This window comes from Mobula birostris, chromosome 24 (assembly GCF_030028105.1).
Source record: "Mobula birostris isolate sMobBir1 chromosome 24, sMobBir1.hap1, whole genome shotgun sequence".
Classification (NCBI taxonomy): Eukaryota; Metazoa; Chordata; class Chondrichthyes; order Myliobatiformes; family Myliobatidae; genus Mobula; species Mobula birostris.
In genome coordinates, this window is record NC_092393.1 from 29209238 (window position 1) to 29225944 (window position 16707).

Here is a 16707-nt window from a genome sequence, read left to right on the forward strand (position 1 = left end):
CTGGAACAGAAAAGCTACCTATGCTGAAATCTAATAAGTACAGAAGGTGATAATTATTTTGTTGAACATTGGAGGAAGATTAAAAAGTCAATATGGCCTATGAAAATGCTTCTAATTCTTACCTTCACAGCACTTCTTGCACTATGTGCTTGCAATAGGATTGGAGCATAAAATGCAAATTACTCATGATGCTGGCAATGAATTACGTACCTGATTTTGCGAGAAGCCCGTATCTTTCTTTAAACTCCTCTAATTTGGCCACTAAGTGTTCTTTGGCTTTGGTAATGTCCTTCATAGTAGCTGCAATTTCCATAGTATCAGAACAGTTTGAAAAAATTTCCAGGAGTTCACTTGCAGTTTTACACTGGAAAAAAAAGGCAGAACAGTTTCATGTACAATTAATGCAAGGAATATTGTTACTGATAAGGTTAAGTAGTAATAGATCTACCACAACTTAATAACAAATAACCACTTGACTGTTCACATGGATGCGAAATGAAACATCAGAGTTTGCCTGCTAAAATGACCCATGTTTATTGTGAATCTAGCATCAGTAATATAGATGGTACTGGTCCCTCTTGTGGGCTCCTGCTACGTGCCATTTGGCAACCATATTGATTGCAAAATGTTGCTGATCACTCTTCAGAAGTAGGGTTGCCTCTTTCTCAAGGATGAATTGAAGGGAAGTGGCTCCAGCTAATGACCAGAGGGGGAGCCAAAACTCAGCTTTAAAAATATAGGTGAAAGGGAAATCAAATTCTTCAGCAATGGTGAAGACTAGTGAGAAACTATAGCTGATTACTAGTGACAGTGGCCATGGGTAGGGGCACATTGCCATTAAACCAGCACTTGCAGAAGCTCCATTGTAAATACCACATGTCAACCAACACCATTGGTCCCTGAGAACACCACATGCCAACCAACACCATTGGCCCTTGGCATTGACTGTGCAAGACGACTCTTCCATTGCAGAATCAGATTACTTCACATCCTATGGAAATGCTATGCATGAAACTCCCTCCACAACCTACATGGATGGAAGTGGGCCAGTGAAAAACCAGTTTTGGTCATTCCGAGGTTATTGGGATTGATGGAAATGCCAGTTTTTATTGGCATTGGCATAGTATAGTCACATGTACCAAAAGCTTACCTTGAGTACTGCTCACACAGGTCAAATCATTATGCTGTGTATTGAGCTGGAATAAGGTAAGCAATAACAATCCAGAATAAAGTGCAGAAGCTACTGGAAAAAAAGTGCAGGTAAATGAAAAATGCAAGATCATAACGAGGTAGATTGTGAAGCCAAGAATCCACCTTATCGTACAAATCTATAGATTGATCTTCAGAGTTGTTACAATCAGAATCAGGTTGAATATCATTATGTCGTGAAATTTATTGCTTTGTAGTAGCAGTACATTGCAATACATAGCAATAAAAACTATAAATTACAAGTACAGTACTGTGCAAAAGTCCTAAGCACATGTAAAAAAAAAGCTAGTGCAAAGATGCTTTCAAAAATAATGAAAAGTTTCTAAATATCAAAAAATTTACTATAAAGAACAGTTAAAAAGTAAATCAACTCAGTATTTGGTGTGACCATGCTTTGTCTTTAAAACTGCATCAATTCTCTCAGGTACACTATCGTGCAGTTTTATGAGAAAATCAGCTGGTAGGTTGTTCCAAGCATTTGGAAAACTTGCCACAATTCTTCTCTGTAGACCAAAAACTGTTCTCTACATTATTTGAGGATTTCACCATCGGAGGATTGCTTTATTTCTGTGAGTTGAACTCTGGATCACCGGTGCAAATTGAATTCTAGTCCAGTAAAGCAACCACTGGCCGTGATGCAATTTGAAATTAAATAAATGCGTTACACTAGATCAGAACCTTACACAACAAGCCCTCAGTAATACTGTATCAGGGCATATCCCAGAAGTGGACAGCTCTTACTCAGAGTTTTGTTACACGTGGTTCTTTCATACAGTCAACAGTCAACAAATATTGGACACAGGTGACCTGACCTACTGAGTTCTTCTCGTGTTCGTCTTCTTACTTCACATTTTCGTCATCTGTAATGTTTTATTTTGAAAGGACAATGCAGGTTGGTTCATTCAGTTACCCGTCTCTTTTTCTGTGTCAATATTCATGTTTGATTTATTTCATCTACATGCTTTTGGCCTTCAGCATTAACATAAATCTACCTCACATTATTCTATGAGTGAGTAACATCTGGACTGAGTCAATGTGATCATATTATATAACCTTAATAAAAATTCTGCTGCTCTTCTCAAGGGTGTATTATTATTTAAAATCACCGTCATCACATAATGGAATCATTTCATATTCATTCCCATTAACAGGAAGCTTCTTTACCTCAAGGGCACTTTGAATATCATTCAAGTTGTACTTAGCACCAAAAACTGCCTGGTACATGTGCTTAATCAGGGTGATGTAAGAATCTCCTGGGGGCTGACGCTTGCTGCTTATCTTCTTGGCGACTGACATAAAGTCACTGGATACTTCAGAGGAATTAAGCAGAAGGACTGTTCTGTAAGGGAGAGAAAAGAAAAATATATATGTCTCAGGCACACATTCAATTGCCATGACAATAAAGGATTTGAAGAAAAATATTTGGAAAAGGTGTCTTTATTTTTGACATTAAATCTAATTTAACTGGAAGCTGTTGCATGAAAAAAGTAGCAAAGAATCAAGACTTGCCAGCTGTGAGTTGGGTGTGTCAAGGGGACAAGCATTCTGTTACTTCAGCACTGAATTACTGTTTCAAATCTAGCTTAGTCTATTCACCCTGACTGCTAACGTAAATAATGAAGACAAAGATGCATCCAAACCAGGGTTCATCCCTGAGATGTTATACTTGAGAAGTTGAAAGATTCAGTCTGAAGAAAACATTGTGGAAATTTAAAATTCAGTGATAGGAGGACTGATGCCTGAGCTAAGACATGGAGCTCCAAACAACAGAGCTGACTGCTTGAAGTAGCTGAAAGAATACAATTAAATTTGGAAATCCTTTATTTAATTGCCACTTTAGTTCTGGTCTTGTTCCTCTGTGTCCTTAGCTGATATTGTAAGACTTTAGAAGGAAATACACCTGCTGGAATTTCTGCCATGTTAAGGTGGTGCTCTGCAGTGGGTTGCCATGTTGGAGCTGATTGGAGATGTTAGGGCAGAGATGGTAGAAAATCTGGGAGGGATGAACAGAATTTGGAGCTGGGGTCCAGGCGGGTTTGTCAGAAGAAAAAGGCATCAGTAGGAACTGGGGTTGAGGATGGTCAGTTGTGCAAATTAATGTTAGTGAGGAATAGGGGTTGGATGCTTTCATCAGGTCAATCGAGCGTGGCAAGTGTCATCTGTATGATGCATGGGAGAAGCCTGCAGAACACGGAAGTGGAAGGGTGAGGGGAAACCTGGGAAGTTGTTAAGAATGCTGAGAAAACTACAAAACTGAATTCAATAATTTTGTGAGAAAATGATGAGCAGTTTTTAAACAATGGTGGAGGAGGCTTCAGTTCTCTCCTGCACACAATGTCAAAACACCTGTGGTTTGTTTTTCTCATCATTCTACATGCTTAGAAATCTCCGTCTACTCCTTTACTATATACAGATAACCCAGGCTCAATTTGTCGAAGTATATCGTGCACAAAAGAACCAACCGTCCAGAAAGTGTGGTGGCTCTTTCAAGGTATGAAACAATTGCTAGTACCCTCAAATTAAGCTGGCATAACAACAGAAACTGCAGGAGGCCAGGCAGCATTTATGGAGAGAGAAACAGAGTTAACATTTCAGGTTCATGGCCATTCATCAGAACCAGATGAAAAGACCTTTAACTCTGTTTCTCAGCTACTACCTGACCTACTGAGTGCTTCCAGCATTTTCTACTGTTAGTTCAGATACTCAAAAAGCATAATTTTTTTTACATTTCCATTCTTTACATTGGGATAAATGGTTTACAGCATTCCCAGAAAGTTTTAGAAAACAGATAACTAGACTCAAGGTAAAATGCGCCCATGTTATGTTCAAAAACATTACACTATTCCAAAATTTCTAGTCTGTAATTTTTCAAAGGAAACATTGTATGAATAATTTAAAAACACAGAACTTTGAATTAAAATAGAATCCAATAACTGAAGTTGCATAAGGATCCACTGGAACAGTAAGCCTCAAGATTTCATTAAACTGGTTTAAGTTCATAAAAGGTTAAAAATTTCAAATCCAGAACAATTAATTTTTTCAAAGGAGAAGCTATGCATTCAATAAGAAAGCAATGCAACAAGGCCAGTAGATGGCAGAATTGAGACAAAAAAAATATTCAAGGACTTTCACAAATAGATCATTGCTGCATTTTTCCTCCATAATGACAATGGCCTTATTTGATGCAGGGTTGTGACCGGAAATATCACCCATCTCTCTGACTTACAGATGGTGTCTGACCAGTTGACTCCTTGCAGCAGTTTCTTTTTTTTACTGCAGATTACAGTATCTACCCTCAGTGGGATCTCAATCATACTTCGATATTGAGTATTCATTGGGCGGCTGCCCAGAGCAATGTAAAATTATATTGTTTTGAATTTCTAAATATGTGCACCCAAGTAGGTGAAATGTTATAATTCAGATCTGCTTATAAGCCAGCATGTACACTGCCACTTAGAACTTCCTTTAGCACAGGGAAGGGAAAAGCACATACAGAAACATGTAAAGAAATTTATCCTGTTATGTTGCAAACATCTCATTGCTCCGCTCCCCTCAATAGAACATACTTTGTCAAGGTCAAAAAAAAAGGGACGATCTAGTCAGATTGAAGTATTTGGCCATGATGTTACATTTATGTTGAAAGTACTCCTTGAAGCAGTTGGCCCTTACAGTGTTTTATTTTGAAGATTTTTCGTTGTCAATCCTTGTTCGGCTCTCACCAACCTCTGGAATGAGATTCCTAAAAGTGAAATAATTTCATTAATATGAGTAAAACTTAAGAGGCAAAATAATCTTCAAATTAAAATCACTGTCGATTAGAAGACAAATGGTTTTCAAAATAATTTATTAATATCATGAAACATCACATTGAGCAGTATATTCTGAAATATAAATTATGGGAGATCTGTTCATCCTGAACTGTGAAATAATTCAATTCCATTTCTAAAACTTTTCCTGATTTTGAATACCATCAACATTACTGTTATTCATCAATCTCATACAAAAAAATATTAAGGACCTTCTTCTATCATGTAAAATCTAGTGAATACCAAGAAAGTAAATCTTTCTGAAACTTCTTGTCAGTCTGAAAGACTATTTTGTTAAGTATCCCAGCATTTCAGTGTCGTGCAGATGACTGAGGAGCAGTATGCTATATTCCCCAAGTTTTCTTCTTAGGCAGTCCCTCAGGTTTGAGGGTGACTTGCTTTCACACTGGCTAAGTGGGATTTGAGGCCAGTAAGTGGAAATTACAGTCTCTGCGTGAGCTGGGCAGCCAATAGCTAGTGATGCACCTCTGCAGCAGTTATGAGAGGATCTAAACCTTCCAACTTATGCAAGAGTTATGTGAGTTTCTATAGCATGGCCTCAATGTTCTCAGTAACATCCCAAATGCTCCTCATTTTTTTGTTTTAGCAAATATGGGCCAGAAATTCCCAGGATTCAATGGGAATATGGCATTTCTTAAAGGTACAGATTCGATTTATGTGTATCATGTACGTCAGAATATAAAATGAAAGGCACTGTTTGCATCAAAGCAAATCAGTGAGGAGTGTACTGGTCAGATCAAAATTTTTACATGCTTCCAGTACCACAATTTGCTAACTCTAAGCAGTACTCATTTGGAACGTGGGGGGAACCCCACATGGTCACGGAGAAAATGTACAAGCTCCTGACAGAGCTCTTGGAGGAGGCTTTAAGCAAAACACAGAATATTTTTCTTTATCCATTTGGTAATCTCTTCCTATAAAAGATAAGAAATAGAGTGCATTTTAGGCAGTCTGTGGCCTGTCTAACACGGTTGATTCAGTATACCAATGGTCTCAATATGTGGGATGTTCACGTTCCTTTTATAATATTCAAATGATCCCAGTTGAGCCATGAAACTAAAGACTAAACACAGCATAATTACAGGGTATTTTGAATCTCGTTATCAGAGATTATCAGGAAGGACAGCATGACAAGACATGTTCTGTTGCAGGAGAAAAATCTAAACTGTATAAAAAGGACTGAGAATTCCCCTAGATAAACAGCATATTGTTTGCCATTGATAAAGATTATTTGCATACCCAATTTTCTATAGTTTGGAATTTTTCACTTCTGCTTCCTGTTTTAAGATTTTAAATTAGGATAAGAAGAATAAATTATGCTTTGGGGGTGTAAAGATGAAGAGCTTGCAGTTTCTTTGAATAGATTCTGGTTATGTCCAGCTACAATTCAGAATGGGGAGGGCCAACCTGCTTGCAGATACACATTGAACTCTTATCTTCCAAATGTCCTCCAAACATTTCATGTAAAATAAATTAATCCTTCATGATGCCAGTCATGGCTGAAGTCAGCATTATTAGTGGATTCAAGGACCACTGGATATGGAGTTAGGGAAGAAGGGATGTATGGTTATGGCGGCAGGAACTAGACAAGTAAAGATGGGTCCATGGGGAACTTACATGTGGAATGGAGCAACCTGGACAAAATGTAGTAAATAAACAGGTTGAAAAGCCCGCTTAGTCGCTCCATCTTGTTTTATAATTCTGATGTACCTTCCGAGAGATTTAGCATCTAACGGATATGTCATTCACTTCAAATTATGAAATTCGGTAAATTCATGATCATCAAATTGTGGGAAGTAAGTTACAATCTGGTATTCTAGAAACATCACTGATTGCATACATGCATACAAATTCAAATGGAGAATTGTGAAATTGGAGACCACAGAATTAACTCAAGCAATTCTGTTACCAACATCAAACCAGAACAATCACACTGCCATCACTGGCCAAGTCCTTGAAATGCAAGGTAGTTTACACATCTATGAGCTCCAGATTGCATAACAGTAATGGGTGATAAAGATCCACAGACGCTAATGAAGAGTTCAGATATTCTCCCACTTTTTATATTGTAGGCATGGATACAGTCAGGGCTGGTGTGTAGAGTTTTACAGATTAAGCTAGGTATTTAGGTGAAGAATATGAAGAGCGCTGTCATCTTCATAATGAGAATCCAAGGTTTACTGTCTGTGGGGCCCTGTTGGCCAGCCAGAGCAAAAATCCATAAGCCTGAATTTAATTCAATTCCAGTGATTGAAAAGAAACTATGAGTTTAAGATGGAAGGAGCAAAAGTGAATAAACATTTTATCAAAAGCTGTTTTTGCTCTCCTAATTAAAAATCAATTGAACCAACATTAGTTTACAAACACTAATGAGATGTTCAGAGAAAAACACTCGTTCATTTGGACAAATGGCATGTAAATTGCTATAAGAGGGCAACAATCAGTTGGTCTTGGAACAAGAAAGGTTAAACTAGAACCTTCAATTTCTTTTCAAAGGCATAATCAGTCTGAAGATGAAATTTTATCTGCGGTTCACAGTTGTGACACCTGGATAAAGCGTGGGAAAGGGGGTCAGAGAATTACGTCAGACAAGTAGGGACTAAAGTCAGTTTCAGAAATGGAAACAGACAGGGAGAAAATGAATTAGTCTAGACAGTGTTTATAATACAAATGCCCAGATTTAATACGAGTGCCTACACTGAATAACAGACAAGCTCTAATAATAGACAATTAATATTCCTGACATATTAGAAAGATAAGGACAGTAACAGTGGAGAGATTATGGCAGAGGTATTGAATGAAAGTTTAGCATCAGCAATCAGAAAGTTAGATATACCTTGGAGTCCAAAGGGAAAAGGTTTATCATTAAAAGTAAGCAGCCGTAAGGAGCTACCACTTTTCCTATCCCTAGTACTTTCAGGTAATGAAAGTTAACTAATCGAAAGAAGACGGAGAAGAACATTTTCATGCAAGAACTTTCAAATAACAATAATGGGATATTCAATTATCTAAATATAAATTTGAGAATTGACAATGTAAAGGACAGAAAGGGAAGGAATTCGCATGGAACTGTCAACTCAATATGGAAGGAAGCAATACTGGGTGTTCTTGCATAAAAGAAAACAGGCATCACACCAAAATGCTGGAGGGACTCAGCAAGCCAGGCAGCATCTATGGAAAAGAGTACAGTCAACGTTTCAGGGCGAGACCCGTCAGCAGGACCCCTACTTGAGTCCTGCCAAAGGCTCTCGGCTCAAAACGTTGACTGTACTCTTTTCCAGAGATGCCGCCTGGCCTGCTGAGTTCCTCCAGCATTTTGGTGTGATGCTTGGATTTCCAGCATCTGCAGATTTTCTCTTGTTTGTGATTAGGAAACAGGCATCATCGGGATTAGAGTAGCTGTGGGAAAGAGTAAGGAAACACTTATTGCAGAATTACTCAACTGAAGCATGACTGATTTCCAATATCTTGCAGAAGAATTTGGCCTCAGTAAAAAGGAATCAAAGTTTAACAAATTTAACCGTAAAAGTCCAGTGGGATGCCTTGAAAGAAGGTATAGTTCCGGTAAAGACTAGGCACACTGGGGAACTGAGGAAATACATTCAATGTTCCCTAGATGATTAAAGATATAATTATTATTTTGAAACAGAAAAAGGAAGATAATTCTAAACTTGTTATTCAGCAGAGAACCAAGTTGAATAGTGAATACTTTATATGATAACTAAAACAGATAACAAAGGGAAGAAGAATGATTGAGAATAGATCTGCAGACAATGTAGAAAGGAAGTTAAATGCCTTATAAAAAGCATGCATGAATAGTAAAGCAACAATCACATGATGTGGAGTGGGGTGGGGGTGATTACTGACTAGAGAAGAAACCTTATTGAAACAAAGGGTGCGACTGAGGTGCTAAAAAATTGTACTTGTTTTCTATTGTTGCAGCAAGAAAGGAAGTATAAACAAGTTGGTTTGGATATGAAAAATAAGAAGGAGCCACTGAAAAGGATGACAATATTCAAGGTCGATTGGACATCCAGTCTAAGTGGAATGTTTTCCCATCTCTTCAGAAGACTCTGGCCACAAACCTTGATGTGACTTTCAGACTGGACTGGAAAGGTGACCCCAGCGATCAGTGTTTACTTGAGTTGTAAATGATTTATAATCTACACCTGTGGTTACAGAACATGTTTTCAAAGCTAGCAGATGCCACAAAGCCTGTAAATACTGCTGATGAGAATAACACTCGACTTCAGGAGGATAGCAACAAACAGAGGAATGACCAAGTGCTGGCCAAGCTAAACTTAGCTGAGGGAAGGGTGAAGTGGATGGAAGAATGGGGACAGGAAATGGGAAATAGATAGTTCACTCTATAAATGGAGCAGGATTACAGAAACCTGGTGTGTGTATCATGTTTGAAGGTGGCAGGCAGCATCAAACAGGCTACTGCGAGACAGCAAACCCATTCTTCAGCTTTGCAAATAAAGATAAGGATGTTTACTGAAATATTGAAAAACTCATATAAGTACATCAAGGTCACAAAAGAAAACAGAATGCATAATATTGTGCTTAGTGTACAGTGAGAGTGCAATGCAGGAAAGCAAATAAACTGACTGCAATGAGGTAGAGTGAGAAATAGCAAATTCAGCTTTAGTGTACGAGAAGACAATTCAAGCATCTGAAACCAGTGGGATGTGAGATGTCTTTGAGTCTGGTGGCATGTGCTTTCAGACTTTTGTATCTTTCGCCTAACGAGAGAGGGGTGAAGAGAGAAAGACAGGGGCGGGAGCAGTGTTTGGTTATGTTGGTTGCTTTCTGGAAGCAAATGGAGACCGAGGCAGTGGAGGGGAGGCTGGATTTGCTTGATCACGACTCGCCGTTTTCTCTTGCAGGGTTGGGCAGAGGAGGTGCTAGAACAAGCTGATATGCATCCAGATTGGAAGCTCCAAAGGAACCGGAGGTGACCTGACGCTCTGTATATTTATTTTATTTTTTTTATTTAGAGATACAGCGCAGTATCCGGCCCTTCTGGCCCAGTGAGCCTGCACTCCCCAATTGCACTCAATGTCACCAAATCACCTACTAACCCGTACATCTTTGGTATGTGGGAGGAAACCGGAGCACCTGGAAGAAACCCATGTGGTCACAGGCAGATCGTACAAACTCCTTACAGACAAAGACGGGAACTGAACCCGGGTCACTGGTGCACTGGGCTACAGTGTCACCCACATTTAGAAAGAAAGTTAAATGATCTGAGATGCCTGCTTCAAGATGTGCTGAAAATAGATTTAATAATGGCGTTTAAGAGTGAGCTGCATGAAAACAAAAATCTTTCGGGACACGGGAAAAGGCAAAGGGGAGGGATTAATTGGAGTACTGTTTCATAAGCAAACTGCACTGAAGCACTTCCTCTTTCGTCCAGTTCTGGGGACGAAAGCTGTGACTGATATAACATTGTTTAGTTAAGGCAGATCAACCACAAGCACTTACTAAATTTATACGGGATGTTCTATTTTTCTCAGAACATCTTTAAAATTCATGTTGTACGCCATGAATCTCCAAACTGGTATTGTATAGATACTTGAGTTAGTTCATGCTACTTTCGATGAAAATAAATATGATTTTTCTTGGTGTGACTATCTGAGGAAAGTTGGTGTGGATAAACACATTTCCCATGTATATGAGGAATGCAACAAAGAATGAGAAATCAGTTCCTCAGATTTCTTTGTTAATGAATAGTTTCAGAACTGCTGCATTTCAGGAAACAACAGGAGTTTAGAAGCCAAACGCTAGAAAATGCTGCTCTACATGGCTGATGTTTATGCTTATCCAAACATTATCTCTCCTTTTCCAGTGAAGTCTGTCAGTGTAACCCAGTGTTTTCCACTTACAACTCTCAGGCCTCTCTTCCAATGCATCCAAACTATTTGCCTCTGTGCTATTAGGAGTCACATTCATACCAACTTTTGTGTAAGTAAGCTGCTTCTAGATTTTCTTCATAATTTTTTTGTGATTATTTTATAATGGTGGCCTCGAGTTACAGTTTTCCCACTCCTGATAACAGAATTTCTGTCTCCGGTCTGTCGAAACCTTTCATAAATATTGAAACCTCCACTGAATCTCCTCCTAGATTTCTTTCCTCAGAGAAAATTCTTCAGTGTCCACAAAAATGCATTAGATGTGCAAAGATTGGTAAGCCAATGAATATTGCTTTGTTACAAAATTCTACTGTGCCCAAGGCCCAAGGGCAAAAGACAACCTGGGCACCAGTAGAGCTGGGTCTGCAATGTTCCGACAAGAACTGTCCTTTGTCATTCAAATAACAAGCCATGGGTAACAAAGGACATTAAGGACATCCTGAACGCTAAAAAGAGGGCGTTTGGAGATGGAAATAGGGAGGAGCTGAGGGCAATACAGAGGGACCTGAAAGCCAGGATCAGAGAGGCTAAAGACAGGTACAGGAGGAAGCTTGAGTGGAAACTCCAGCAGAACAACATGAGAGAGGTCTGGAGTGGGATGAGGACCATCACTGGGTTCCGGCAAACTAGCAACAGAGGAGCTGAAGGCAGTGTGGACAGGGCCAACGAACTTAACCTGTTCTTTAACAGATTTGACATTGTGGTCCCTGCCCATCCCCCACATGAGTCACCTGTTGTCAGCCCCCAACCAACACATATTCCACTCTCCCCTCCTACCCCTCCTCACAGTCCCCCACCCTGCTCTCATGACTATACCCCTTCTCCACACGAAACCACCACAGTGGGCTTCACAGCTGAACAGGTGAGAAGACAGCTGAAACGTCTCAACCCAAGCAAGGCTGCAGGACCTGATGGTGTCAGTACCAGGGTGCTCAAAGCCTTTGCCCCTCAGCTATGTGGAGTACTTTGCCATGTCTTCAACCTGAGCCTGAGGCTCCGGAGGGTTCCTGTGCTGTGGAAGATGTCCTGCCTCGTCCCTGTGCCGAAGACGCCGCGCCCCAGCGGCCTCAATGACTACAGACCGGTGGCATTGACCTCCCACACCATGAAGACCCTGGAGAGACTTGTTCTGGAGCTGCTCCGGCCCATGGTCAGGCCACACTTAGATCCCCTCCAGTTCGCCCACCAGCCCCGACTAGGAGTTGAGGATGCCATCGTCTATCTGCTAAACCGTGTCTACGCCCACCTAGACAAGCCAGCGAGCACTGTGAGGGTCATGTTTTTTGACTTCTCCAGTGCGTTCAACACCATCCGCCCTGCTCTGCTGGGGGAGAAGCTGACAGCGATGCAGGTGGATGCTTCCCTGGTGTCATGGATTCTTGATTACCTGACTGGCAGACCACAGTACGTGTGCTTGCAACACTGTGTGTCCGACAGAGTGATCAGAAACACTGGGGATCCACAGGGGACTGTCTTGTCTCCCTTTCTCTTCACCATTTACACCTCGGACTTCAACTACTGCTCAGAGTCTTGTCATCTTCAGAAGTTTTCGGATGACTCTGCCATAGTTGGATGCATCAGCAAGGGAGATGAGGCTGAGTACAGGGCTATTGTAGGAAACTTTGTCACATGGTGTGAGCAGAATTATCTGCAGCTTAATGTGAAAAAGACTAAGGAGCTGGTGGTAGACCTGAGGAGAGCTAAGGTACCGGTGACCCCTGTTTCCATCCAGGGGGTCAGTGTGGACATGGTGAGGGTTACAAATACCTGGGGATACGAATTGATAATAAACTGGACTGGTCAAAGAACACTGAGGCTGTCTACAAAAAGGGTCAGAGCTGTCTCTATTTCCCGAGGAGACTGAGGTCCTTTAACATCTGCCAGATGATGCTGAGGATGTTCTATGAGTCTGTGGTGGCCAGTGCGATCATGTTTGCTGTTGTGTGCTGGGGCAGCAGGCTGAGGGTAGCAGACACCAACAGAATCAACAAACTCATTCATAAGGCCAATGTTGTGGGGATGGAACTGGACTCTCGGACGGTGGTGTCTGAAAAGAGGATGCTGTCCAAGTTGCATGCCATCTTGGACAATGTCTCCCATCCACTACGTAATGGACTGGTTGGACACAGAGTACGTTCAGCCAGAGACTCATTCCACCGAGATGCAACACTGAGTGTCATAGGACGTCATTCCTGCCTGTGGCCATCAAACTTTACAACTCCTCCCTTGGAGGGTCAGATACCCTGAGCCAATAGGCTGGTCCTGGACTTATTTCCTGGCATAATTTACATATTATTATTTAACTATTTATGGTTTTATTACTATTTAAATTATTTATGGTGCAACTGTAACGAAAACCAATTTCCCCCGGGATCAATAAAGTATGACTATGACTTTGACTATGAGCTTGCTGTGCGAGACATAATTGTCTACAAGGTTTAGGAAGTAAGGAGATTACATTGAATGTTCCAGATGAGGAAATAGTGGGATTGCTAACAGAGCTCCGGTGACCTACATTCCATCCTGACCACGAATGCTGTCTGTGTGGAATTTGCAAGTTCTCGCTTTGGCCATGTGGGTTTCCAGCAGGTGCACCACTTTCCTCCCACATTCCTAGTCGTGTGTTGGTTTTAGGAGAATCAATGGGGAAACTTTTGCACAGTACTGTAGTAATTTCATGTATTGTACTGTAATGCTGCAACAAAACAAAATCAAATTTCATGACAAATTTGGGTGAAGAGAACCCTGATTCTGATATGGGTCTCTATGGGGGACTGAGAGTGGGACGGGAGCAGGGAGAGGGGAATCACAGTTGGGAAAAGGGGAAGGAAGAGGGGAGGAAACCGGAAGCACCAGAGATACAGTATCCTGTAATGATCAATAAACCGATTGTTTGGAATCAAATGACCTTGCCTGGTCTGCACCCACGCCACCCCCTCGCCCCTGGAACTCCTCCTCTGCTGCCTGTCCCACTCCTCTCCCGCAGTACCCCACCCTCAACATTCCCACCATCCTTTGTTCCTGCCAGATTTACAATCTCGCTCTCCGCTCCGTGCTGACAAATACAGTACTGTGCAAAAGTCTTAGGCACCCTAGCTATATACATGTGCCTTAGACTTTGTACAGTTCTGTATCGGTTAGTACTGATGGGATTGTATAAATACGATGGACCAAGTGGCCTTCTGTGTCATAAGGAAATATGAATACTTAAAGCCCAACCAGAATTCAGAAACTCCTCAGGCACCTCCACTATATGTTTCACCAAATCACTGAATATGATCAGGGTCTGCTTCTGGTCGGTGATCCATATCATCTGCAGGTCTTGCTTGTCTCAGTGAATCTTTTCCAACAGGTGGCTCAGTGGCATAGTTATCGAGCTGCTGTCTCACAGCTCCAGGGACCCAGGTTCAATGCAAACTTCTGATACTGACCCTGAGGAGTTTGCATATTCTGGCTGTGACAACATGGGATTCCCCTGGATGTCTCAGTTCCCTCCTTCATCCTAAAGACATAGGTTTGCTATTAATGCAAATTGCCCCTTCTGTGTTGGTGATTGGAAAAATGTGGGTATTTGGGAGACTAAAATGGAATTAATATAGGATTAATGCTAGTGGAAACTTGATGACTGGTACATACTCAATGGGCTGAAAACCTGAACTATAAGCCTTTAATCTATTACGTTTGGTGTTGCTCACCACAATATTACAAGCATTGTGATATGGAAGTTTGATAAGAAAAATCATAAACAACTTAAGCAAATAATACATGATTAGCTGCCCGATAAAATACAGTTACATTGTCCATATTAATGTTGAGTTTTAAAATAAATATTTCTCAGTCTTCGTATACTGTTTGTGTAATATCTCAAGGACGCAACAAGTATAATTATTTTGATGATAAGCTAGTCTTACCTGGTGCCTTCATTTCATCATTAATAAATGACAGAAGCTCCTTACAGATGTGACAATAAGGTAGAGGCCAAGTCATGAGACTGTGGTAGATGCTGTATGCATTTTGTAGCAGGTTAGATTCTGGAGGAAAATATGGCGTCTGCAAGCCACCAGACAGAAAATGAAGCAAATGTGAAAAGGCTGAATATATAATACAAAAATTGAAAATCATTTTGAAACAGCAATATTTTCAAGAAAGTGCATTTAATTGGAAAACATCCTATTTTCATAATAACTTGTAAAATATTTGAAATTAATTGACTTACTTGTAATTTTCTATGATTTAAACATGAAATTGCAACAGAATTCTTAGGTTGCTCTTCTTGACAGTCTTCTTAAATGTAGTATATTATTTTAATGTAGCAAATTATATCGAGGGGACTTCACAGTGACCAAAACAGAGTCTAAAGAATGATAGGGGGCATTAAGTTGGATGAAAGGAAGGGTGTTTTGGAGGATCTGATGGAGAATGTTCTGATCTACAAATCCTGGTGGTACAATGGCACCATCTGTAGAGCTGCTGCCTCTGTAACTATCAGTTTGGAATGGGCACCTTCTCCTTGTGACCGTGTGTTCCGCCTACATTCCCTGCCTCCATTGTCCCTCCCTCCTAAGTGCTTCAGCCCTTCCCACACCCAATAATATACAGGTTGGTTGGTTGTTGGCCATTGTAAGTTGGTAGAATCAGAGGAGAATATGAGGAAAAGAGGAATTGGTTACGGTAAGATTAGGGTGTTCGTTAGTCAACATGCACACAGTGGGCTGAATGGCCTGTTTCTCTGTTGTCCCTTCTCTATAATGAGAGGCTGAGAAATTAGAGAAGGAATTTACTGAAAGGACAGCCAGAAAGGAGAAGTGAAAGGGAGTTCACTGCACTGGTAATAGAAAATAGGTGTGTGAATATTTCTTAGAGAAGAAGCCATCTTAAGAAAAAAACTAAACAAAAACGGTCACGATGAAAAATTGATTATTTTATGAATCACTCTAACTTCCTAAATCTTATGAAGTACCATCACACAACACAAGTCATCCGCTATGAGGCATATCTTCAGTACTCACTCGCAATGCGGAAGAATAAAACATTAAAGCCAGTGGCACCAGTAATTCATATTGACACATCTCTTGCACCTGCAAAACATTATTCATACATGTAAGACATTTTATTATCATCTGAAGTGATTTACCATTTACCAAAGCCATGTTATACAAACAAATGGGTACATAATACTTGTGAGTAAATTGATACTTATTTGTGTCTCAGTTGCTCAAAAGCAGTTTTATCATTTTTTTTAAAAAAATATGAAAGCCTAGAAAGGGTATTGTGTGATTGTGTTTTCCATTTCTTGAACGGGCAGGATGCAGGTTAATGTGTGCAAACCACGTAATGGGAGGGGACTTCCTTGGTTTGTTGTGAAGATGTATTCAGAAATTTATTACAATTGCAGGCAGAGGAGAAATTAGTTGCAGTTAGCAGTCAACCTAGCTACATGCCAATCCACCGCAGGTAAAGATAATATAAGTAAATGTGCAGGCCCTTATTCAAGTTACCTATATCAATCGGACCCATGAGAGAATGTCTGAGAACAGATTCGCCACATGTTTCCTACCTGGAAGAGGTGCACAGTGATAGGGAAACATCCCTGTGAGGCACATGGAATATAATAATTCATTTGAAATTAATGGCCTGATCTGATGCTGTAAATTCAATCTAAAACATGATTTTAATGCTTAAATATAAAACGTCAAAGTTCAGACTGAAAAATCGATGCACTGAAATGTACATGTTTTAGTCCGTTAAATGTTTGC

General features: G+C 40.3%; 1 protein-coding gene across 2 annotated transcripts in view; it reads right to left on the reverse strand.

Annotated features, from left to right (window-relative positions):
* Positions 1–16707, reverse strand: part of pik3r5 (phosphoinositide-3-kinase, regulatory subunit 5) — a 102977-nt gene that overhangs the window by 34138 nt on the left and 52132 nt on the right. For both annotated transcript variants that reach the window (XM_072242534.1, XM_072242536.1), the window contains 5 exons: positions 15961–16029; positions 14863–15001; positions 4879–4948; positions 2374–2548; positions 211–364 (listed from right to left, as the gene is read on the reverse strand). In XM_072242534.1, coding sequence (XP_072098635.1) covers positions 211–364; positions 2374–2548; positions 4879–4948; positions 14863–15001; positions 15961–16029 — 607 coding nt within the window. The remainder of the gene's footprint in view (positions 1–210; positions 365–2373; positions 2549–4878; positions 4949–14862; positions 15002–15960; positions 16030–16707) is intronic.